Source organism: Pelophylax lessonae (genome assembly GCF_965119305.1).
Source record: "Pelophylax lessonae genome assembly, chromosome: 6".
NCBI lineage: Eukaryota > Metazoa > Chordata > Amphibia > Anura > Ranidae > Pelophylax > Pelophylax lessonae.
The window spans coordinates 214,224,639-214,249,218 of NC_138773.1; the positions used below are offsets into that span (position 1 = coordinate 214,224,639).

General features: G+C 41.7%; 1 protein-coding gene across 2 annotated transcripts in view; it reads right to left on the reverse strand.

Annotated features, from left to right (window-relative positions):
- The window catches only part of ITGB2 (integrin subunit beta 2), a 156,686-nt gene that overhangs the window by 42,226 nt on the left and 89,880 nt on the right, over positions 1–24,580 (reverse strand). For both annotated transcript variants that reach the window (XM_082262384.1, XM_082262385.1), the window contains exons 3-7: positions 23,535–23,623; positions 20,662–20,842; positions 12,414–12,584; positions 11,836–12,077; positions 8,928–9,083 (exon numbers count right to left, since the gene is read on the reverse strand). In XM_082262384.1, coding sequence (XP_082118510.1) covers positions 8,928–9,083; positions 11,836–12,077; positions 12,414–12,584; positions 20,662–20,842; positions 23,535–23,623 — 839 coding nt within the window. The remainder of the gene's footprint in view (positions 1–8,927; positions 9,084–11,835; positions 12,078–12,413; positions 12,585–20,661; positions 20,843–23,534; positions 23,624–24,580) is intronic.

Here is a 24,580-nt window from a genome sequence, read left to right on the forward strand (position 1 = left end):
GGGACCCTCACCCTGGTCTGCTCTAAAGGGGGATCTAGGGGGACCCCCTAGATCCCCCTTTAGAGCAGGCCTAGGCCAGGGTGAGGGTCCCCCATATTTATAAATCCCTCTTTAGGGCAGGCAGGTCAGCCATCCCAGGTCCCCCATAGATCCCCCTTAGAGCAGGCCTAGGCCAGGGTGAGGGTCCCCCATATTTATAAATCCACCTTTAGAGCAGGCAGGTCAGCCATCCCAGGTCCCCCATAGATCCCCTTTAGAGCAGGCCAAGCAGGGTTCCCTTCTCAGACCTCCAGTTCAGTGAGTCCACACAACCTACCGTTACCATCCATCCTGCTTTTCTTCTCCAGGTCAGAAGTTCTCCTGGTCAGTCAGACAGTCCCTCCCCCAGCCGAGCCAGCCCAGAGTCAGTCACAGAGAGAGAGATCACTGCGCAGCCGCGCACGCAGGTCTCTCTCCAGTCTCCCCCACCACTCGACTTTGTGGGCGGTGCCAAGAGGTGGAGCCAAGCGGGAGGCGGGAGCGGACAATCCGAGGGAGGCCTGAGGCTCCGCCCCCGAGTGTTCGCATCGCATCGGGGATTGAACAGATTCTTCTGGGCAGATGGGCAGACCCGGCAGAGTGACACTTGCGGCGTGGCGGACACTGCAAGGACCGCTCACGGACACCAGTGTCCGTGTGCGGACACCTTGCCGACCCCTACCGATTGGCAAGTCCGGCCCTGCATGGGGCCCGGGGCCCCTGGACATCCGGGGCCCTGGGCAGTTTCCCAGTTTGCCCCCCCCTAACGCCGGCCCTGGGCACTCGGCACAGGATAGAGGCCAGAAGCACTGGCGGGGGACCCGAGAAAAGAAGGATTGGGGCTTCTCTGTACAAAACCATTGCACAGAGAAGGTAAGTATAGTATGTTTGTTATTTTTAAAAAAACAAAATGTTTGCCTTTAAAAACCACTTTAATTTGTTTTCCTCTCACTCATGAGATCATAACTACATTTTTGTATCTATCTCTTTAAAAAAATAAATGCATTTAACCACTTGCCGACTGCCGTCAGTATATTTACTGCGGCAGTCAGCCCCTCACAGGCAAAGCTCCCCCGCTCGTTCGCTGACCCCCCCGTGCGTGTGACCGGCGGACCCGATGTCCGCCGGTCACTCGCAATCGTCGGGTGGAGAGGGAGAAAGGCTAATGTAAACAAAGCCGCCTGTCATTCTCCCCTATGTAAGAACAGAGATCATACGGTCCTGCTATGTTGTTACACAAACAGCCACATCCCTTCACAGTTAGAAGCACGCCCCTAGGGACACACTTAAAGCCTCCTTCTCCAATAAAGTTAACCCCTTCCCTGCCGCTGCTCTTCCCCGATCATCGGTGAATCGAGTTTGGAGATCCGCCCGATTGTGTAAACAAAGCGGGCGGATCTCCTAAGTGACAAACAGGGACAGATTGCAGGTTTCAGCATAGCTGAACCTGCGATCTGTCCCTGTGTCACTCAGTCACCTCCCCCCACACACGTCAGTAAGCACCAGGCATACATTAACCCCTACCTCTCCAATAAAATTAACCCCTTCCCTACCAGTGTCATTTTTACAGTAACAGTGCATATTTTTAGCACTGATTACTGTAGTAATGTCACTGGTACTCCTAAAAGTGTCAAAAATGTCAGTCAAGGGTCCGATCTGTCCGCCGCAATGTCGCAGTACCGCAAAAAAAAAATGCAGATCGCCGCCATTACACGTTAAAAAAATTAAAAATAAAAATGACAAAAATCTTTCCCTTAGTTAGTAAATGCAATAACTTTGCGCAAACCAATCAAAATACGCGTATTGTGATTTTTTTCTACCAAACATATGTAGCAGAAAACAAATTGGCCTAAAATGTTAAAAAATTTAGATTTTTACATTTTTTTGGGGAATTTCAAATAAAAAAATGTGAAAAATATTGTTATTTTTTCAAAATTGTCGCTCTTTTTTTGTTTAAAGCGCATGATTAAAAAATTGCAAAGGTGATCAAATACCACCAAAAGAAAGCTCTGTTTGTGGGAAAAAAAGGACGTCAAATTTGTTTAGGTACAGTGTCGCACGACCACGCAATTGTCCGTTAAAGTCACGCAGTGCCGATTCACAAAATAGGCCCTGGTCAGGAAGGGGGTAAAATCTTCCGGGGCTTAAGTGGTTAAAAGAGATTCTTGTTATTTAACCACTTCATTCACAGCCCAAAGATGGCTACAGCGGGGCTCTCATTTCGGGAGGGTGTCCATGGATATCCTACCAATAACGAGCTTCCTGCACTCCACTGGGGCGTGCATCGGGAAGTGTCTGTAATCGCTGTGTGCCTTGGACATAGCGCATCACATATTGGGGTAAAGGGCAAATCACAGCAACCCTTTACCATGTGATCCTCGTGTCCAGTCACACAAGCGATCAAAAAAGTAAAAACAGCAGGTCACCGGGAGTTGACAACTCTTCTTCCCTCACACAGAAACTGAGTCTGAGGGAAGGAGACAGTTCTGTGCCGGGAGAGGGAGTATACTGATTTTAAAGTGCTTTATAGTGACGATCAGTGTCCCACAGTGCCCATCAGTGCTGTCTCATCAGTGCATATCAGTACCACTTTTCAGTGTTGCTTCATCAGTGGAGCCTCTTTAGCACCCATCAGTGCCGCCTAATTAGTGCACATCAGTATAGCTTATCAGTGCCCATCAGTGCCACCCCATCAGTGCAGCCTCAGTGCAGTGCATTAGTGCACATTAGTGCAGCCTATTCAGACCCCATCAGCACCCATCAGAGAAGCCTCGTGAGCACCCATCAGTGCAGCCTCATCAGCACCCATTAGTGCAGCCTCATAAGTGCCCATCAGTTCAGACTGATCAGCTCCAATCAATGCATCCTCATCAGCACCCATGAGTGCAGCCTCATCAGCGCCCATCAGTGCAGCCTTATCAGTGCCTATAAGTGCAACATGACTAGTGCCCATCAGTTCAGCTTGATCAGTGCCCATCAGTTCAGCCTGATCAGTGCCCATCAGGACCCATCAGTGCAGCCTCATCAGCACCCATCAGAGCAGCCCTATCAGGACCTATCAGTGCAGCCTCATCAGCACCCATCAGTACATCCTCATCTGTGCACATCAGTGTAGCTACATCTATACCAGTGTCCCCATCACAGCAGTGTGTCACCAAAGCCCACAGTCACCACTATGTCTAAAAAAAATCTTTAGCAGTGAGGAGGCATACCAAATCCTAAGGATGACCGATGAGAGCAGCAGTGAGCTCTCGGTGTCTGATTCTGAATACGAGACAGTTTTAAGTAGTTGGTCTGTAATGGAATCAGAAGGAGGAGGAAAGTGTGCCCACCAAATGAAGGCATTCTGGAGAGGAGCAGTAGTGCAGTGGCAACCATCAGTAGCACAGTACTTCTGTGTGAAAGGCCAGGTACTAGTGGGGTGTCACATCAGCCTAAAAGAGTTAGGGCCCAAGCCAGTCTTCCATATGCCCTTGACAACCCTGTATGGCTTCCCCCTAATTCAGGAGCAGCTAATATTTCCCCTTTTACTGCACAGCCAGGTGTCCAGATCAACAAGGAAAATGTTGCACACATTGATTTTTTTTAATTTAGCTTTCACCAATAACTTATTAAGTTCAATTGTGGACCAGTGCAACATTTATGCCCAACAATTTATAGCCAACAACCCAACTTCTTATTATGACAATCCCTATGAAGGGAAACAGTTAACAGTGGAGGAGTTCAATATCTTTTTGGACCTCACATTTAATATTGGGACTTTCAAAAAAAATGAGATTGTTCATTTTTCCAAATCATTTGGTGAAGAGGGGGTTATGGTGTGGGGTTGTTTTTTGAGGGGTTGGGCTTGGCCCCTTAGTTCCAGCAAAGGGAACTCTTAAGGCGTCAGCATACCAAGACATTTTGGACAATTTAATGCTCCCAACTTTGTGGAAAAAGATTGGGGTTGGCCCTTCCTGTTCCAACATGACTGCGCACCAGTGCACAAAGTAAGGTCCATAAAGACATGGATGGAAGTTTGGGATGGAGGAAATTGACTGGTCTGCACAGAGTCCTGATCTCAACCCAATAAAACACCTTTAAGATGAATTAGAGCGCAGACTGCGAGCCAGGCCTTCTCTCCAACATCAGTGCCTGACCTCACAAATACACTTCTGGAACAATGGTCAAACATTCCCAAAGACACACTCCTAAATCTTGTGAACAGCCTTCCCAGAAGAGTTGAAGCTGTTATAGCTGCAAAGGGTGGGCGAACTCAATATTGAACCCTATGGTCCAAGACTGGGATGACATTAAAGTTCATGTAGGTGTAAAGGCAGGCATTCCAAAACTTTTGGTAATATAGTGTATATATTCTTTCTTCAGTCCACAATGACACCACTGTTCAAATTCACAGAAGGAATAGCCAAGTCCAGAAGCCTGAATGTGTACATGAGTAAAATATGTTCTTGGGGGGAGTCGATTTTAACGTTCAGATGATCCAGCCCTATCTTGCAACAAGAACAACCCACTGCTGGTACAAGAAAGCCTTACTTTATCTTTTCAATTTGGCAATATATAATTCTTATGTTATCGTCACTGCCCTTGTGTACCAGGAAGGCCCCCCACTAGAAAGCATTCGCTCAGATGCAGTGAGCTGACTCCATGAACACCATTTGCCGATAAAGTCCCTCCCAGAGAAACAGACAAAAAAATGTCAAAATAAATGTATGGCTTGCTCCAGAAGGGGAGTTAGACAAGACACCATTTATTATCGTCCCCAGTGTCCTTCCCCACTAGGCCTATGCATAGGAGAGAGCTTCCACCATTACCATTCTTCTCTACAATATTATTGAAGTATGGTAAATGTAGTTCTGTATTCTTGCCATCTCCCCATATCTGACCATTTGCCTTCACACTTATCATGCCTCTGCCTGCTCCTGAACTGACCCTGGACTTTATGCAACGACGCCTCTGCCTGCTGCCTAAACTGACCATGCCTCTGCCTGCCACCTGAACGCAACCTGGCTTGTTATTCGACCATGCCTCTGCCTGCCGTCTGAACTGGCCATGCCTCTGCCTGCCACCTGAATAGCCCCTAGCTTGTTTATCGGCAATGCTTCTGCCTGCCCCCTAAGCTGACCATGCCTCTGCTTGCCACATGAGCAGACCCTGGCTTGTTTATCGTTGATGCTTCTGCCTGCCATCTAAACTGACCATGTCTCTGCCTGCCACCTGAACGGACCCTGGTTTGTTTATTGACGATGCTTTTGCCTGCCCCCAAATCAACCAAGTCTGCCTTCCACCTAAACTGACCTTGGTCTGTTTATTGACCACGATTTTTTTTCCAGCTGCTTGGACTGATCTTTTGCCCTGCTACTGTAGTAGTGGGATTCAAGATAACACAGAGTTCTCACATATGTGAGGGGCTTCAGAATAGTTTTTCTGAATGGAAAAAACTACATTTCTGGTTTTCCCTGGGTTTTGTAATTCCCGGATTAGGCTCTGGAGACCGAAGGCTTTGAAGAGATTTGGGTGGGAAGAAGCCTCTACCCTGTGCCCAGGTCTTACTTGACCAAGGCCCTAAGTCTGATATTTCTGCCTGCTGCCGGCTGACCCTGGCCTGTTAACTCATCATGCCTCTGCCTGCCACCTGAACGGACCACACCTCTGCCTGCTACCTGTACTGACTCTGGCCTGTTTATGGACCATGTTCCTGCCTACTGTCAAGACCAATACTTTGTGCGGACCATGTTGCTGCCTGAAAATTCCTTTGCCTGTTACTGTCCACATCTCTGCCTGCTACCTGGACCAATGCTTTTGGTGTGCTGACAATATCTCTGCCTGCTGCCTGTATTGACCCTGGACTGTTTATGGACAGTATTCCTGCCTGCTGCCAGGACAATTCCTTTCGCTGTCACTGACCACATCCCTGCCTGCTGCCTGGACCAATACTCTCCTCTCTGGACAACTGCACTACTAAAATCACAGGTAATCTTTTTTTATCCTTTGCTCAGTAGAATGTATTTTGGAGTTTAATTCTGGGTACGTACATGTTATGTGTTAGAAATATCTTATGAATGGACAACTTTGTGTAAAAAAAATTGTTTAATTTTATTTTCACATTTTCAAAAAACTTGTGGAAAAAATGACATGTTCAAAAGACTCATTATGCCTCATTATACGTTGGGGTGTTTGCTTTCCAAAATGGCATTATTTTGTGAGTGTTTCCACTGTCCTGGTGCTCCAGGGCTTTCAAAAATGTGACAGGTAGTCAGGAAATTAAATGTGAAAAAGTCTCACACATGGTATTGCCATATTCGGGATGAGTAGCAGAATGTGATTTGGGTGTAATTGCAAGTATGCCTATGCCATGTGTGAGAAATAACTTGTTAATATGACAATTTTGTATGAAAAAATAATAATAATAATGATTTCTTAGTTTTCCAAAGAATTGTGGTAAAAAATTACAACTAAAAAAAAAAAAAAGACTTTAACACAGACTAAATAATATACACTAATTTGGATGATTTTTACCAAAGATATGTAGCAGTATACATTTTGGCCTACATTTATGAAGAAAAATTACATATCTGCTAAATTTTATACAAGAAACTTAAAAAAGTTGTTTTTTTTTTCACAATTTTCACTTAAATTGCAAAAAAATTTAAAACCCAGTGGTGATTAAATACCACCAAAAGAAAGCTCTATTTGTGTGAAAAAAAATTATAAAACATTTTGTTTGGGTACAGAGTAATTGTCATTCAAAGTGTGAGAGCACTGAAAGCTGAAAATTGGTCTGGGCAAGAAGGGAGTAAAAGTGCCCTATATTGAGATGGTTAAATAAGTCTGCTGTGAGATCAAGATGCAGTGTCATTTTAAAATGACAAATGTGAAAATAGTTTAGCTATAAATAGAACAAATGGTGTCTTTGCAGTTGCAGCACAACACTTTATGTGTGGATAAATCATTGCTTTTCACAAGTTACACTAAGCAAGATTTCTGAACGCACTTAACAGATAGAAAAACATAAAACCGCCTTCTAAAATTATTAAATTAGTTTGTATACATATTTTATGAATATTCATTCCCCATTTTTTTTAATTCTTTAAATCACTGTGATTTTCTCTGTACCAGTGTTTTAGTGCAATGTATCAAGCCCAGAACATGGGCTATTCCTGAAATACCTTCCAGAATTGACACCTTGAAATCTGCATTTCTGTACTGTCCCAAGGTGTATCTATAGTAGCAAACAAAGCCAAATAAAGCCAGGATCGTGATGAGGAAAGATGGATTGTTCTAGGCAGGGGAATGAGCAGGTTCATATTAAGCGCTGAATGAGTTTGCATTGTATTAAAGAACACATTAAAGTGGTTGTAAACCCTTACTTATACCCAGTTATGTGACTGGCCTCAGGAGATTAAACAAATCCTCCTACATAAGTTGTATCTGTCTATCTGCAGTCTTCGCTTCTCTACATCCGTTCAAAGAGCTGAATATCAAAAGCTTGTCTGAGTTGTCTCAAACAAAAGGGGGCAGAGAGCTGAGGTTACACTCCGAAGAGCTCAGTAAGGAGAGCTCTGAGAGCTGATTGGAGGGAAGGGACACACCCCCCCCCCCCCTCCACACAGCACACAGGAACAGAGCTGAGGCTGTCAATCAGCTAGAGATTCCCTCCCCTATCACCATTTTTTTCTTGGTGTCAGAAAAACTTGTCAGAAGTTATTCATGTTGATAGCAGAGGAACAAAGCAGCAGACAGAAATGACACTTAGTATTCTTAATTGAGACAAATACATACTATAGGGCAGGGGTCTTCAAACTATGGCCCTCCAGTTGTTCAGGAACTACAACTCCCATCATGTCTAGTCATGTCTGTGAATGTCAGAGTTTTACAATGCCTCCTGGGATGTGTAGTTCTGCAACAGCTGGAGGGCCATAGTTTGAGGATCCATGCTATAGAAGGATGTGCTTTGTCCATATTACATGTCTGAGGTTTACAGCCACTTTAAATTCCCTTGAGCTGTATGGGAGACATCTTGGGTTTATTTGCTTTACATCTTTACGTTTATGCATTTACTAATTTATACAAATTAGCTCAGTGATAGTGAAAGATCCAATGTGGTTATATTAAAGTTCTGGTATTGACAGCCCACGCAGGGCAACAGGGGAATGTCTGTGGCCACCAAATGCAGAGGAATCTATGAGCTAGAACAGTGCAGCGCATAGTGTTACTTCATAGACGGAATATGCTTTCCTGAATCCCTCCCCCCAACAAGTGCCTGAATTATCACTGTGTAAAAGACAGGATGGCAGGAGCCAATTCTTGAACAGTTAAAGTGGTTCTAAAGTCTAACATTTTTTCCCTTAATGCATAGGTACCTGTAATAAATAAAATAAATAAACTCCCTGCATTAAGGTAAAAAACTCCCCACTAACTGCCCCCCCCCTTCCAAAATACTTACCTGAGTCCTGTCAGTGATCCAGCGCTGTCCCGGCTGCAGTTCTTCTCCTTTCACTTCCTGGTCTCCCACTGCAGCCAGCCAGATCCTGTGAGGAGGGGTGTGGCCGAGCCAAACTGTGTGTCTATGGTAGCAAACTGCTCTGCTCAGGAGCACTCCCACAAGGGTACCCCTATAGCACATGTCTTTTTATGGGGGCACCCGCAAGAAGAAGGAATGGAGAGTGACAGCTTGGGACTCTAGAAGAGGAGGTAAGGGGCCGCTCTGTGCAAGACCATTGTACAGAGCAGGTAAGTATATCCTCTTTTTTTATTTTAATAAAAAAAAAATTAGGCTTTAATATCACTTTAAAGTGCAACTAAAGGCGCAATTTTTTTTTTAAATTTTGCATATAGTAAGGGTAGGTTATAACCCCTGCCAGTTTTTTTTGGCCACTGAAAATAGCTAAATAAAGAAATAAAAAACTTACAAACTCATTACTCTTCTCATAACTATTGCGTTCCAGATGACATGTTCCATCATTTGGTGTTAGAATAGCTGCAAGTTTACCATCTCCAGCAATATGAAATCCATCATCAGTAGCATACACCAGTAGCCTTGTGACATTCCTCCACCCAATCTTATCCTGTGAAAATACAATCGGAACATTCATTTAGAAATGCTATTTTGAGATCGTCCTGAAGTTAACATCTAGTCTTATGAGTGATCTCCTCATCTAGCGGCTAAAATATAAAAGTGAGTACTGCAGACTGCAAAAGTGGAAAACCCTGATATTCATAAATAACAAGAACATAGGGATGGTAATTGGCAACGCAAAGGAGTTCACCAAAGGACTGTGAGATTATTGCATCTAAACTGCAAAAAATAAAGGTAAGTATTATTTTACATGCATTCTGTCTCGCGAACTTACACTAGCAAATAAATTATTGTTTTTGGTGAAAGTCCTCTTTCAGGGCTTTAACAGTCTAGCCCTAACACTATCAACCATAATTGCCTACTTGCAACTTCCAAAAAATGATTTGGTTTAGTTTAATGCAACCTCAATATGAATTAGGAGTGTAACTCAAAACTAGGGACTCTGCTCTCATGATCCACAGAAGTAAAGGGGTGCTGGGGTGCCGATATACTGGCACACCCTATAACTAAGCCCCGGTGAGAAGAGATAAAAGCATTGATGGGCATGGTTTCTTGGCAGAGATATGAAGGCTGAGGCCGCTCCACACTTCTGTTTCACACTGGCTGGTCGGGACAGCTGCATCCTTCTCTATTTACTGGTCCAGATTACATACATAGTTACATAATAGGTGAGGTTGAATAAAGACAATAGTCCATCCAGTTCAACCTGTGTAGGTGTGTGTGGCCGTAATCATCTCTCATACCCCTGAATGTTCTGATCCTTGAGATATATGTCTAAGAGACTTTTGAAAGCCACCATACTTCCCGCAGAAACCACCTCTTGTGGTAGAGAATTCCACAATCTTGTAGCCCTAACAGTAAAGAACCCCCCACGTTGCCTGAGGTTAAAACGCTTCTCCTCTAATCGCATTGTATGCCCTCGAGTCCTCATGCAATCCCTTCAACTGAATAGCTTTTTTTTCTATACTGAGATCACCACTGAGATATTTATAAATTGCTATCATGTCACCTTTCAGGCATCTCTTCTCCAGGGAGAATAAATCAAGCGATTGCAGACGCTCTTCATAATTAAGGTCCTCCAATCCCCTAATTAGTTTTGTTGCCCTTCTCTGGACTCTCTCCAGCTCCAACACATCCCTCCTGAGGACTGGCGACCAGAACTGGACAGAATACTCCAGATGTGGTCGGACCAGAGTTTTATAAAGTGGAAGGATTATAGTCTTATCTCTGGAATACATCCCTTTCTTTATGCATGCTAATATTCTGCCGGCTTTGGCAGCTGCTGCTTGACATTGCATGCTATTGCCTAGTCTATCCTCTACCAAGACTCCCAGATCTTTGTCCATTTTTGATTCCCCCAAGGGTTCCCCCCCTAAAGTGTATTGTGCTTTTATGTTTTAGTCCCCAAGTGCAAAACCTTACACTTCTCCACATTAAACCTCATTTGCCATGTCGTTGCCCACTCTGTTATTTTGTCCAGGTCATTCTGTAGGATATCTGCTTCATGCTGTGCAGTTATTGCCCTGCCCAATTTTGTGTCATCTGCAAAAACTGATATAGAACTACTGATCCCGTCCTCAATGCTGTTTATGAATAAATTGAACAAGGTTGATCCTAGGACTGAGCCTTGGGGGACCCCACTTACCACCTCAGACCAGTCTGAGTATGCAATGTTTATTACCACCCTTTGGACACGCCCTTTTACCAGTTCTGTATCCAAGAGCAAAACCTGCGGTCGATACCTGCAGACCTTATTTTATAAATTAAGCGCTTGTGGGGAACTGTATCAAATGCCTTAGCGAAATCCAGGTACACCACATCCACTGGTCTCCCCCTATCTAGCTCACCTCCTCGTAGAATGTTAAGAGATTGGTTTGACAAGAACGCTTATTTGTAAACCTGTGCTGATTACTGCTGACGATGTTGTTGTCTTTAGCAAACTCTACGATATAGTCCCTTATCATCCCCTCCAGAAGTTTACATAATATCGATGTCAGACTGACAGGCCTATAATTTCCTGGGATATGCCTCTGCCCTTTTTTGAATATCGCTATCATGTTAGCTTTCCTCCAATCCCCTGGTACATTTCCTGTCATAATACTGTCAGCAAAGGTCAGGAACAGTGGTCAAGATATAATCTTACTAAGTTCTTTGAGTACTCTCGGATGTACGCCATCCGGGCCTGGTGATTTATTTGTGTTAATTTTATCCAGCCTTTCCCTGATTTCACCCTCTGTTAGCCATAGCAGCAAGTCCTGTGTATTACTACTAACCATATAGTCATGGTCAGTGTACCCCTTCTTTTCCTGTGTAAAGACTGACGAGAAAAAAGCATTCAGCACGGTTGCTTTTTCAGTGTCCTCTGTAACCATCCTCCCATCATCGTTAATTATGTGTGCAATATGCTCTGCCCTAGTTTTTTTGCTGTTGATATTTTTAAAGAATTTCTTTGGATTCTTTTTACTATCCTCCGCTATTTGTCTCTCAAAGTTGATTTTAGCCATTTTGATTTCGTATTTACTTTTCTTATTTGCCTCCTTGTATTGCTCGAAAGCTGATACTGTGCCCTCTGATTTATATTTCTTGAAGGCCATTTTTTCCCCCTAATAAGTTTTTTAACATTACGGTTTAGCCAGCCAGGTTTGGCTTTGTCTCTTCTAAATTTATTTTAAATCTTGTTTAAAAGTTCTGTCCCATGATTCAGTTTGAAAGTTTGCAATATTTTAGCGAATTTTGCTTACCCCACAAACTGCCACTTGCATCATGGCATCTAGACCTCCTTCTGGTGAATCCAGATTTCCAGAAATGGACTGCTCTCCAACCTGCTTTTTAAACTTATCTCCATCAGAGGTAAGAGTGAGGATATGTTTGAAGGAAAAGGGAGGTTGGCAAGCTTTGGTTTTATCTGGGCAAGGGTTCTTTAGCTGTTCTGGATGCGTGCTCACAAATGGCAGTACAGTTTTATCCACAAAGGAACCAAAACCTTTGGAGGAAGAAGAGTAAGTTATATGCAGAAGTAATAGAAAAACATATTAACAGTTCAGACCAACCCAAAACATACTCTGGTTGCTTATAATACAGCAAGGCTACACCGTTTGACTGTAAAGTGGTCACATGTAGCATACTTCCCAATCATTTGGAAACAAGATCATACATCACAATACCCGTTTATATAAGCCCCAACCCACATTTAGCCATATTTTAGCAAGCCACAGCTAGGTTTGATAAACCTTTATATTGGGGCTGCCACACTTAAAGCATGACTATACCTGATATACAGTGAATGCAGAAAAAAAATTAGTACATGCACCACTCTTACCTATTTGGGCAGACTTTGTTATTTGATTTAGGGCATTGAGCAGATTATCTCCTAGTGATTTTACATTTATAAGGTCATCAATCATGGAGAAGGAAAGGTCCATAAGATAGTATAAATCCACAGGATAACCTTCTGCCCGTCTAAATTTCACTTCAAATTCACCAGTTCTGCCTGATAACATTAGGGGAAAAAAAATTAGATGAAACTGATACTTCTTCTCATAAAGTAGTCAATAATAATATATCAACACTAAAATGTGTGATCACGCTGCCGCTAAATCAGGGTAAAAATAATAACTTAAAAGTGACAAAAAAATTACTAAATAGCTAAGTATCTCATATATATATATATATATATATATATATATATATATATATAGTGCTTGTGAAAATTAAATCCATAAACAAACATTTAATGCAAAAAAGGCCAATGCAATAAAAATGAAAGCTTTCTATATATTGTGCAATCAAAAAAGTCTCTATTTGATTAGGTGCTTCGTAGAGATAACACCACAGTGTAACGACAATTTTCCACTCGTGCTCCTTTCACCAGGTGAAGTGCAAGCTCATCTCCATTATAGATCCCTAAGGGTCAACAAAGCATAAACGCAGATTAATCTGATGGACCAAACTCTGGTGTTCAGGTTCGTTTAAGAACGATGGAATTCCCTCTCCAAGATGGCTCCACACAGCTCACACAGAGGTCATAGGCAACAAACAAAAAAAAAACAGCCTCCAATAGTGCAGTACCTGGGTTACTAAGCTCAACACACTGCACAGAACCCACTTCAAGAAATGCACTCACATTTATTAGGTAAAAACAAGCATATAATAAAATCCAGCTTCTCACGTAATCCAGTGAAAATGCTCGCCACCAGGCTCAACCTCTACGTGTTACGCCACCAATGCACGTGCCTTCATCCCTCCAGATGAGTGTGTGAGAACACATTTGGTGATTGCAGCAGCTGCACCCTGAAATTTCCTAAGTTATATCACTAGGTGGCAGTGTGCTACTACCACATTTATATACTTTGTTCAATAATAAATATTAAGTAAACTTTAAGGGATCTTTCACATAGGGATATAAGGAGGCAAGCCTGCCACCTCCTAAATGTGTGCTTTTTCCTTTTTATTGCCAAGGGGGATTTTGTATTTAAATACCACCCTGCAACTGCGAGCCAAGCAGTTTGCTTCCTATTGACCCCAAAAAATGTTTTAAAACTATGACCTTATACTGTTAAGATTCATGATGTGCATAATCTCTTTTGCATGTTGGTCTAAGAAAAAACACTGTACATTTTTGTAAAGGTTATAGGCTAATGAGGCCCACACATGGAAAAACTAGGGCCTAAAAAATATGGGAGGAGCTGCTTTCAGGTTTGCAGAGAGCATAGGGAATGTTACCAGGTGCAGTGTAGGCATAAACAAAGGTTCACATTTCTGCCACCCCAAAGCTAGCAGTAAGGTTCCTGGTTTCTTCCTGAGCCAGCCAACATAAAAAAGTTCCCCTTCTGCAAGGAAAAAGAAACACTGATCCCTAGAGACCACGAAGCAACTTTACATTCCATTATGTGTGCCATTAAGCCAGAGGCTCAAGACCCAATCTTAGAACCTGAGGGTCATTCTCCACCAGAGAGATAACCTAGGCTAGGGACCACAGCAGACCCCCCCCCCCCCCCCAGGACTCAAACAAGGTACTCTCCTTGGTGCTGTCAGCTTTTCAGGGAGGCTGTTATTTATACTTTTGACGTGACAGGTTTACTTTAAAGTACAACTAAAGGCAAAACTTTTTTAATTTTGGATAGAGTAGAGACATCTGTCAGTTTTTATTTCTGTCTGTTCCCCCGTTGAGGAGATTCATCCACTCTATTACATAGGCAGTCTCCAGGTTACAAACAAGATAGGGTCTGTAGGTTTGTTCTTAGTTTGAATTTGTATGTAAGTTGGAACAGGTACATTTGCTAAGTGTAGCTCCAGCCAAAAAAATGATGTTTAGGTTTTTTTGGATAGAGTATGGAAGGGTTAACACCCCTGTAACATTTGTTTTGCTGTCTGTACCCTTATTCAGAAGATTTCACCTCACTTTCTGTCCCTATGACAATTTGATTTTGAAAACTTTGGGTTTTTGTTTAAATAAGGATGGGTAATAAAGCCTCAGTAGATACACCTCTTCCCATGATAACTCTCACAGGGTTTTTTCCCTTCCTATGTGTAGATTTCCTCTCACTTCCTGTTGTCTCCCTCTGTTTGTAAGTGGGAGTCGTTTGTAAGTCAGATGTTTGTAAACCAGGGACCGTCTGTATCCTAAAATGAAAGTAAATCCCATATTTTGGGTTGTCCCCAGAACAGGAACAGAGGGGATATTTTCCAATTAGAATACTAGTTCTGGTGACCCTTATGACAACCAGGGATCCCCTCACTTTAGAGGGATTTTCTCTCACCTGTTTTAGGCTATGGGACAGGAAGGAAATGAAATCTCCCCAAAGGGATGCAGAAGGCAAAAATAAACTTTACAAGAGTTATAAATCTCCCTTACGCTATCCAAAACGAAGACAAAAAAATTTCCTTTAGCTCTACTTTGAAGAAAATCCTTCACATAAGGAGTATTATTATAAAGGAAACTGAGACCAATGCAGAAATTGCTTTTACTTTTGAAAGACTACCTCTGCAGAATAGTCATCAGCAGAGAACCTGTTTTGTGGCACCCTGTAGCTATATCCCTGACACATTTGCAGAAAATTGCATAAAATTGGAGCTTATACCACACTGTTTATTCAGCATGGTTTTCTTCGCTATGAATTCTGCATTACACTATAATAAAAATTGGGCAGAGTTGCCCCTGAAAGATAGCAAAGAAAAACAGAGGCTAGAATGGAACCACTGATCACAAAAAAAGAGAAAGAATAAAAACAATAGGAGAAAAAGGGAAAGTATAGGGGATAAGGGGGAAAAGGGGGAGGACAAAGAGGGGGGAAAAAAAACAAAGGAATAAAGAAAGCGGGGGGGGGGGGGGGGGAGAAAAAAGAAAAAAGGGAAAAGATAGTGAGAGACAGAAAATGAGGGCTATGGGGATTTTAATGGTACCATAACGAGGATCATAGAAAAACAAACAATGTAAAATACAAAAGGTGCATTTATTAGTATAAGTAAAAAAGACAGCAATTTAAATATAAATGAACAGCTGGCTTTCCAGGTTTTTCAAATCAGAGAGATCTTTTTATGGGATGTAATTGAATGTTACATGTAGACTTGTTCATTTATTTTTAAATTGCTGTCTTTTTTACTTATACTAATAAACTTACCTTTGTATTTTACATTTTTTTTCTATGATCCTTGTTATATGGTACCACTAAAATCCCCATAGCCCTCATTTTCTGTGTCTCACTATCGTCTCCCTTTTTTTCTCTCCCCCCCCCCCCCCCCCCGGCTTTCTTTGTTCCTTTGTTTATTACCCTCTCTTTGTCCTCCCCCTTTTCCCCTTTATCCCCTATACTTTCCATTTTTCTCCTCTTGTTTTACTTCTTTCTCTTTTTTGTGTGAGCAGTGGTTCTATTCTAGCCTCTGTTTTTCTTTGCTATCTTTCAGGGGCAACTCTGCCCAATATTTATCTCAATGTTATTTGGCGTGGCAATGCACACTGTTTGCCACTATGCACCATGCCACCATGCACCAAAGATTTTCTCCTTTCGGGTTACCCCAGGTAATTTAAAGTTCTAACAACTCTCCTTATTCAGACTTTAATCCCCAACTGTCATTTTCCAGTGAATGTTTGAATCATGCTACTCTGAAGAGAAGTACTAATGTTACAAATTATGTACATTTGCCTTTACATTAACATACAGCTAGACATGTGTGGTTCATTTAGTTCTGAATAAATATTCAAACAAAATTTTTGTTATTCAGAGATTCAGATATGTCTCCATACCTGAATTACAGAATAAATGAAGTCTACCGAATGCTCCGAATACCGAAACTAAATTCGTCCGAATTTCCGAAATTCAAATTGAAATTCAAATCTAATTTTACAATTTTATTCGAATTCGAACTGTAAACATATTTCTGAAATCAAAGACTGTGTGTGTTTTTAGAATATTGTTTTGAAATAATGCTGCTTTTGTTAAGCCAAAGTTGATTTAAACAGTAATTATAATCATTTGATAAAGATTTTTTTCTTTTGTTTGTTCACTTTGCCACATTCGAATAAAAAAAAAAATAACATTTTCGATTCAACCAATTTAAAATGTATGAAATCAAATGTTTTGATTTGAAAAAAATCTGAAAATTCAAAGAAAATTAGAAAAAGACATAAAACGAATTCCGAATATGAATTACGAATACGAATCCCGAATACGCATTGAACGAATCAACTGAATTTAACAAAACGAAATAACCAGATTTTAGATAGGATCACAGGTCTCTATGATCATTTCACAAGCCCATCCTCTATACAGTTAATAAAAACTCCTCTAGGCTCACATTGATCACCCCGTAGGTTAACCCCTTCCCTACCAGTGTCATTATTACAGTAACAGTGCATATTTTTAGCACTGATTACTGTAGTAATGTCATTGGTCCCCCCAAAAGTGTCAAAAATGTCAGTTAGGGGTCCGATCTGTCCGCCCTAATGTTGCAGTTCCGCAAAAAAAAAAAAACGCTGATCGCCGCCATCTTTCCCCTAGTTTATAGACGCAATAGCTTTTGCGCAAACCAATCAAAATACGCTTATTGACCAAAAATATGTAGCAGAATACAAATGGGCCCACGAGGAAGAAAAATTTCGATTTTTACATTTTTTTGGGGAATGTTGTATAACAGAAAGTGAAAAATATTGTTTTTATTTTTTTTCAGAAATGTCGCAATTTTTTTGTTTATAAAAATCGCACAGGTGATCAAATACCACCAAAAGAAAGCTCTATTTGTGGGAAAAAGGACATAAATTTTACAGCATCGCACGACCGCGCAATTTTACGTTAAAGTAACGCAGTTCCGGTTCGCAAAAAATAGCCTGGTCATTAAGGGGGCAAATCCTTCCGGTCCAGAACTGGTTAATCTAATCCAATCCAATAAGCCCTCACACCATATAGTTGTTGGCATATCTAAAAAAAAAAGATTATGTAATGAGATTGTAACATGAGTGGCCACCTTTGTCAATCCCAAAGTTGCCTGCAAAGGAGATTTAAAAGCTAAAGAAAAAAAAAATACTTACCTTGGCCCCAGATTCCAATGTTTCCAAGAAGTGTGAGTGATGTCACCAGGCCTCAGCATGGCCTCCTGGGATAGCTAGGTGCTCAGATTCTCACAGGAATGCGTCCTGGCAATAATGGACTTGCCTAAAGCATACATTATATCTTCAGTTTATTGTAGATTTTCAAAATAGTGATCAAAAGTTTATTTAAGTGATTACATCACAACACAGAATTGCAATGTTTCAGAGCCCATGTGAAGATGACGGCCTGATGAGGGGGTCCTGTGTGGCTCTGAAATGTCGCAATTCTTTGCTGTGATGTAATCAGTCCAATAAACTTTTTAATGCTATTATGAAGATCTACAGTGTGCTGGCAATATATCCTCTAACCTTGTGTTTATACTGGTTCCCATCCAACAGTTGCTACAGTTGCAAGATAAAATAAAAACAGCCATGTCTACAACCTATCTCAAATGACCTAGCCCTCTTATCAAATAAATATAAAAAAGTGCATAGATTTCATCCAATCAATAAATAAATACGTGTAATGTGTCATGAATTATAAAATAATGACATATGTGCACTAAATTACAAATTTAAATAAATTAAACAAAAAATACCAACATAGCGCTAGTGTCCAATGAGTCTGTAAGAGCAAAGTAAAACCCCAACAAAATGAGTTGATCCTAAATGATCAAAATTGTGCTTAACCAAGTCTTAAAACATTCACCAGGGAAAGGGGTTAACTCGGTGTGGTGTATGGTGTGCCGTGCTGCTCCATCCACCAGCAGGATAACTGATAACTGCAAAAACATAAATAGAAAAGACAGAGTGCACCGGCTCCTAGTGCAACACCGTTTATTGTTTAGAATGAAAAGATAACAAAGTAACACTAAACACTTACATTGTGTTTGAAGAACAATCGCGTCTATGTGGAGGCCTGAAGGACCTGAAGAAGGAGGCCATGCCCTCTGAAACGTGTTGTCATAGCAACCTTAGCCTCAGATACCAGCTGGCACTGCTCGAGGATCACTTAGATGTGTATCTGGATCGAGTCTCCCGGTGATTGGAGGATCCTCGTTGTTTGCAGGCGGCTTACACTGAGAACCTTGGCTGTCAGCTTACCCTGGATCCTGCCTGGAGCCCTACACATGGGAGAGCCACTACAGTTTCACATAGTTGTGCTTGTTCTCTGAACACAATGTGACTGTTTAGTGTTACTTTATTATCTTTTAATTCAAAACAATAAACGGTGTTGCACTAGGAGCAGGTGTGCTCTGTCTTTTCTATTTATACTAAATCACAAATTAAATGTGCAATAAAATATGTCCAATACATCCACCAAAATACAAAAAATTAATTCATCCAATTTATATGCAGCAGATAACCAAGATGTCCAGTGCTTTAAAGTGTCATGTGTTGTAAACTGCCACAAAAATGATATTGCTGCAACAAGTGTTCAATGTTACTCAACTTTAAATATGAAACATTTTTATATCACAAAAATCTTCTTGGTGCATATTTAGAGTGAAAAAACTCCACACGTGACCCTCCACCATATACACCAGATGACTCTGACCCCCGAATCATTGGGTTAAGTCTCTCTCAATTAGTTTACCACTATGTTATCCCTTCCAAGAGCAATTCTCAACACAGTTCCATTCTCCCCAAAAGCAAATGGAAACAAGAAAGGACAATCCTAATTGAATAAAACCATTTATTTGAAAAAATAGACATTAAAATACACAAATGCACACTCACATTTAATAGGTGTCATTCCTGGCACTAAATAGATAAACAGGCAGTACTCTTTAAACTGTGTCAGCTCCAGCTGAACACACAGGCTGCAAGCATACACTGACTCACAGGATGACGTCGGACAAGTCCCGCTCTAAGCATTCTGTTGTGACGTCTTCAGGGAAGGCTTTGATCCCACTATACTACTTATAACCATGGTTCTCATTTACATACTGGTATTTCATACTTTCATAAAAGATGTGTAGCACCCTTGTCCCAAACAGGGTTGCTAATAAATTTGTCTGGCTAATTTGTAGTCTTTGTGATCATTGGATTTTTCCTCCTAAGCCTGATTTAGCTGTGGTTTCTCCCTTTTGTCAATAGGTGGCACTGTTACCTCTGGCATTAGGGTGATGAATTACAGTGAGTCTAGGTTATGAATATGTATACTTTTCTCAGCCAATCACACTGGTCACTGAGCATGCTGGGAGAAGGTATTTATTTGGAGGAAGTCAGGTGATTCTTGTCCTTTCCACCCAGAGTCTGGGTGGGTGTGTGAGGAACAGCTGCTGCTGGGTAGGCCTGAAGTCTGAGGCCTAGCTATGTGCTCAGGGCTCTGTAAGGGAGAGCCTGCTCACTACCTGGAAACATGAAGGAAAGGATGGAGCCATGGAGAACCTGGGAAAGCATCAAGATGGAATCATCCAGAGAGTTCCTGCACCTTACGCGAGTTGAATACTGTTGCTATAGGAGACAGCTCATGCTACAAACTACAGATTGCTGGTTCCAGCCTAAAAGCTATTTTCTGTACTGCTGTCTACCCTTTCTACATTTTTGTCTAAGGAGTATGCCAATCTGCTGTTTTGACTAAGGGTGTTCTGTGTCCTATTCCTCTCTCCCACATTTTTCCTGTTGTGAGAAATAAACTTCTTTTTGTTCAAGCATAAAAGTGACTGGTGCCCATCTTTCTACCGTGTACACCACCCACCATGCCTAGTAACCTGCACCCTGAGGAGGAATGTCAGCTCTTCCTATCTCTGGGGGTTACCACCAGGCCTCTGGAGGTTGGGGCGCTCTAGATGTGAAGCTGGGTTCCAATGTTCTATTAAAAACGAAGGTCTTTTAAACAGTGGAGACTGCTTAGCAACAAGAAGCTTTTTAGGTTTCTACCAGCAGCCAGCCTTTTGCCCAGCAGCAAGCTCTGACATAGCACAGAGAGCAGAACCCTAAAAGTCTGCTTATTGCTAAGTGGTTTCCAGGATAGAACTGGACAGTTTTACCCAATGCACATTCAAATTGTGCTCTACTTTGTGTGATATAGTCTTACCTGGTCGCAACTGCAGGTTGATGCTCCCTGGTGTCAGCTGGACTCTTTCACCTGGTTGGGAGCGTCCAGGTGATGCTTTACTTTCAGGATTGATGATATCTTCCTTACTACAACCCCGCTGAGCTAGTACAGTTACGGTGTCACATCGGGCAGAGTCTGGCTCGCCTGCAGTGGTGAAATTCTAAACATGAAAAAAATACAGGTAAAATTTAACTTAGTAATAACAGGTAATTCTTACAGCAACCCTTTTCCACTAAAAACATATACATATTTGTTTCTCTGAAAGTGTTTCATTTTCATGAAAATCTGTATTGAAAGGCAATTGAAAGGCAATTCGCAATTTTCCCCCAGCCACATTCCTCTCTCCTCCTTCCCACATTCTTCTCCCCTCCCATCCACCCATTACAGCCACATTTTTCCAGCCACATTTTTCACCTACAGTCACATTCCTCTACCCCTCCCACCCCCAGCCACTTCCTTCACCCCCCTCCCACCAAAGCTACATTTCCTCCCCTTTTCCCCAACACAGGCACAATCTTTTCCCCTCTGCCAGAAAAAAACACTTTACTTCCCCTCTATTACCACAAAGTTTCTCTCCCACCACAGCCACATTTTCTCCCCTCTTCCACCACAGCCATAGTCCTCTACCCTCTCCCACTACAGCCATATTCTTTTCTTCCTCCCACCTCAGCCACATTGTCTCCCCCCACCCACAGCCACATTCTTCTTCCCTCCTTCACCACAGTCACATCTTCTCCCCCACTACATCTACATTGCCCCCCCCCCCCCATGACAGCCACATTGTTCTCCCCTCCTTCCGCCACAGACACATCTTCTCTGCCTCCTACTACAGCCATGTTTCCCACCACAGCCACATTATTCTCCCCCTCCCACTACAGCCACATCTCCCAGCACAGCCATATTCTTCTATCCTTTACGCCCGCAGTCACATTCTTATTTCTCCTCCACATTCTTTCACTGTGCAACCAAAACCAAAAACACACATTCCTAACTCCACTTCAAAACTACAGACCAAACAAAAGGAAAAGGCGCAAACACTGTTCACATAAAAACTATAAAAATATATAAAGTCCCTTGGAAAAGTCCATATGACATAAGGAGTTTCTGGCTAAGAAGTCCGTTCACTGAGGGCAACCACCTACATAGGAATAGAAGCCAAATTCCAGCAAGGCTGAAAATAAACAAGAAGGAGAGACGCCTCTAAGTGTAGTAGTAAAACAATTTAATGGGAACCATACAGTTGGAAACTCACATGTTAATAGAATAAAACAGGCACATCTGTATGTGTAAATATCCCAAAGGTGTCATCAGTAGGCTTTAAATCCTTTCGCTAGCAGCACCATAAGATGATAATCTCTCCACTGGTCGCTGCTGGTAGGAATTCGGCTGTGCAGTAAATGGGATCCCAGAGCGAGGCGTGGGGCGCAGGTGGCTAGGCAGCGTTGGTCGATGATGTCACTGGAGTGCGACGGATTTCTGAGCATGCGCGCTGCCACAACATCCTTTGTAAAGGAGCTCGGCTGCCACAACATTCGCAGCACGCATGCTCGGAAATGCGTTGCACTCCAGTGACGTGATCGTCCTACACCGCTTAGGCGACTTCATACCAGTCGCGACCAGCGGGGAGATTATCATTTTATGGTGCTGCAAAGGGATGGATATAACGCCTACTGGTGACACCTTTGGGATATTTACACATACAGATGTACCTGTTTTATTTCATTAACATGTGAGTTGCCAACTGTATGGTTCCCATTAAATTGTTTTACTCCCACACTTAGAGGTGCCTCTCCTGGTTTATATTCAAAACCACAGACCCCTACTACCCATAGCATTGCCATATCCTCCCCGCCACATTAGTCATACCCCCTCCCTCTGAAGCCAAAGTCTTCCAGCACTGCAGCTACATTTACCCACTGCCTCGGCACCCACACTGTCCCTCATCTAATAATACATGATAAACATGTCCCACAGAGTAAGGAGCCTTTGCTCTAGATTGGTGGAAACAGGTTAACAAAATCGTTGTGTTTTCTGATCGAGAAATCCTTTTTCCTCTTGCTGGAAATTTTTGCCATGGACATTACTGGTATTATACTAACCTAAAAAGTTATAGAAGAAATTATCTCTAAATGCAGAAGTGTCACAAATGAGCTCTTAGCGATATTCTTTTTACTTTTTATTGCAGACTGCTAATAAAATATATAGCTTATGTAACAACCACATTAAGAATGCTATTGAAAAATGTTCTGTTTTGGGGGTATAAATATGAGAATATGTTTAAATCAATGGTACTGTGTTGAGCTTCCTTAAGTTACTGTATATGTTTATTTATATATTTTTTTTTCGTGCTCCAAGTGGGTCACCTGAAGTCTGCCAGCTCCTGACCTGTCAACTGACCAACCTCACACTGTCTTCCAGCTCCAGTGCATAACAATGTCAAATAATAAAGTCCCGTAATTGCTTTTTATTTGATGGTGTTGTGCATCTCAGGGGCTGGGAGACACCGTGGAAGGTCAGGTTATTAACAGGACACTTAGACTTCAGGTTACCTTTCACAGCTGACACTCAAGCTAATGTGAGGTGGCAAGGGCCAGTAAAGATAAATATAGCTAAATAAAAGGGCAAATAATTGTTCAGAAATCAGTTTTGCATAATAATACAAATTTTTGGCTGAATACTTACATTTTTGCATAGTTACAGTTATTAGTTTCCCTTACCATAGATATTAGCATTTTATTTGCATGTAGATAATCAACATATTATCATAACAGGGAACGCCATTTACTGAATCTTACTTGAAAAAAAATGGCATTTATTAACTAAAAGAGAGTCTTTTTAAAATGTTTACTCACCAGCTTCTTACACCAAGCGCAGTGTGCACCAGATTGAATACATTCCTGGCAGGTGTTTGCTCTAGTCTTGGTGCATACTTGTGCATGGGCTAGAACAAAAATCAATGCATATGTATTAGTTTTTCCAAACTCATTAATGGGTGTACATTTTCTATACATGGAGACTTGAGAGAATAATATAATACAATACAAAATAAAAAAGAACACAAGATCAGGTGGTACTTTGCTTTCCAAAAACCCTACCTACACTTTCCAAATGTACTTTTCTATAACATGAATCTAGATTTTCTCCTATAGTATGTCATGAGTAATGTTGCCTTTGACCAACTCAAAATGTTTACTATGGTCAAAATGTAAAATCACGTATTCCTTTCCACATTGTATTTCAGATATTTCTAGTCCACTCCTAATAATCGGAACAAGATTATTCTTTTTTTTATGTTCACTAGTTCTTTAAATAATTTTAAAGTATAGACAGAAACAGTAAGCAAGAGGTCATTGGGTCCCATGGAGACTGAAAGTAACAATAATATAACATAGTAACTGGATTGAAAGGCTAAATATCGTAAAAATAGGCACTGGAGCCATTAGGGAGCATAACATCATGGAGGGAGAGATGAGATACATAAACAACATTAGGTTACAATACACATAGGGTGGAAAAGCCATGCAGACCATATAGTTAAAAAGCGTTTCAATTGTATATTCTTGAGAGCGATTAGTCGCTCCATGTCACATTGAAGATTCCGGTCTAGGTGTGTATGAGCAATAGTAGGAGGGGAGGACGTTCGCCATAATCTGGTGATGTTCAGCTTAGCAGCTAACAGTAGGTAGATAATTACAGATTTGGAGCTGGGTGGTACATTTCCTATCCCAATGTGTAACAGATTTTTTTTTTTTAATAATAAATATGTTATACTTACCTGCTCTGTGCAGTGGTTTTGGACAGAGCAGCCCGAACCTCTTTTTCACGTGTCCCCCACCGGGTCTCCTGACCCCTTCCTCCTGCCAAGTGCCCCCATAGCAAGCAGCTTGCTATGGGGGCA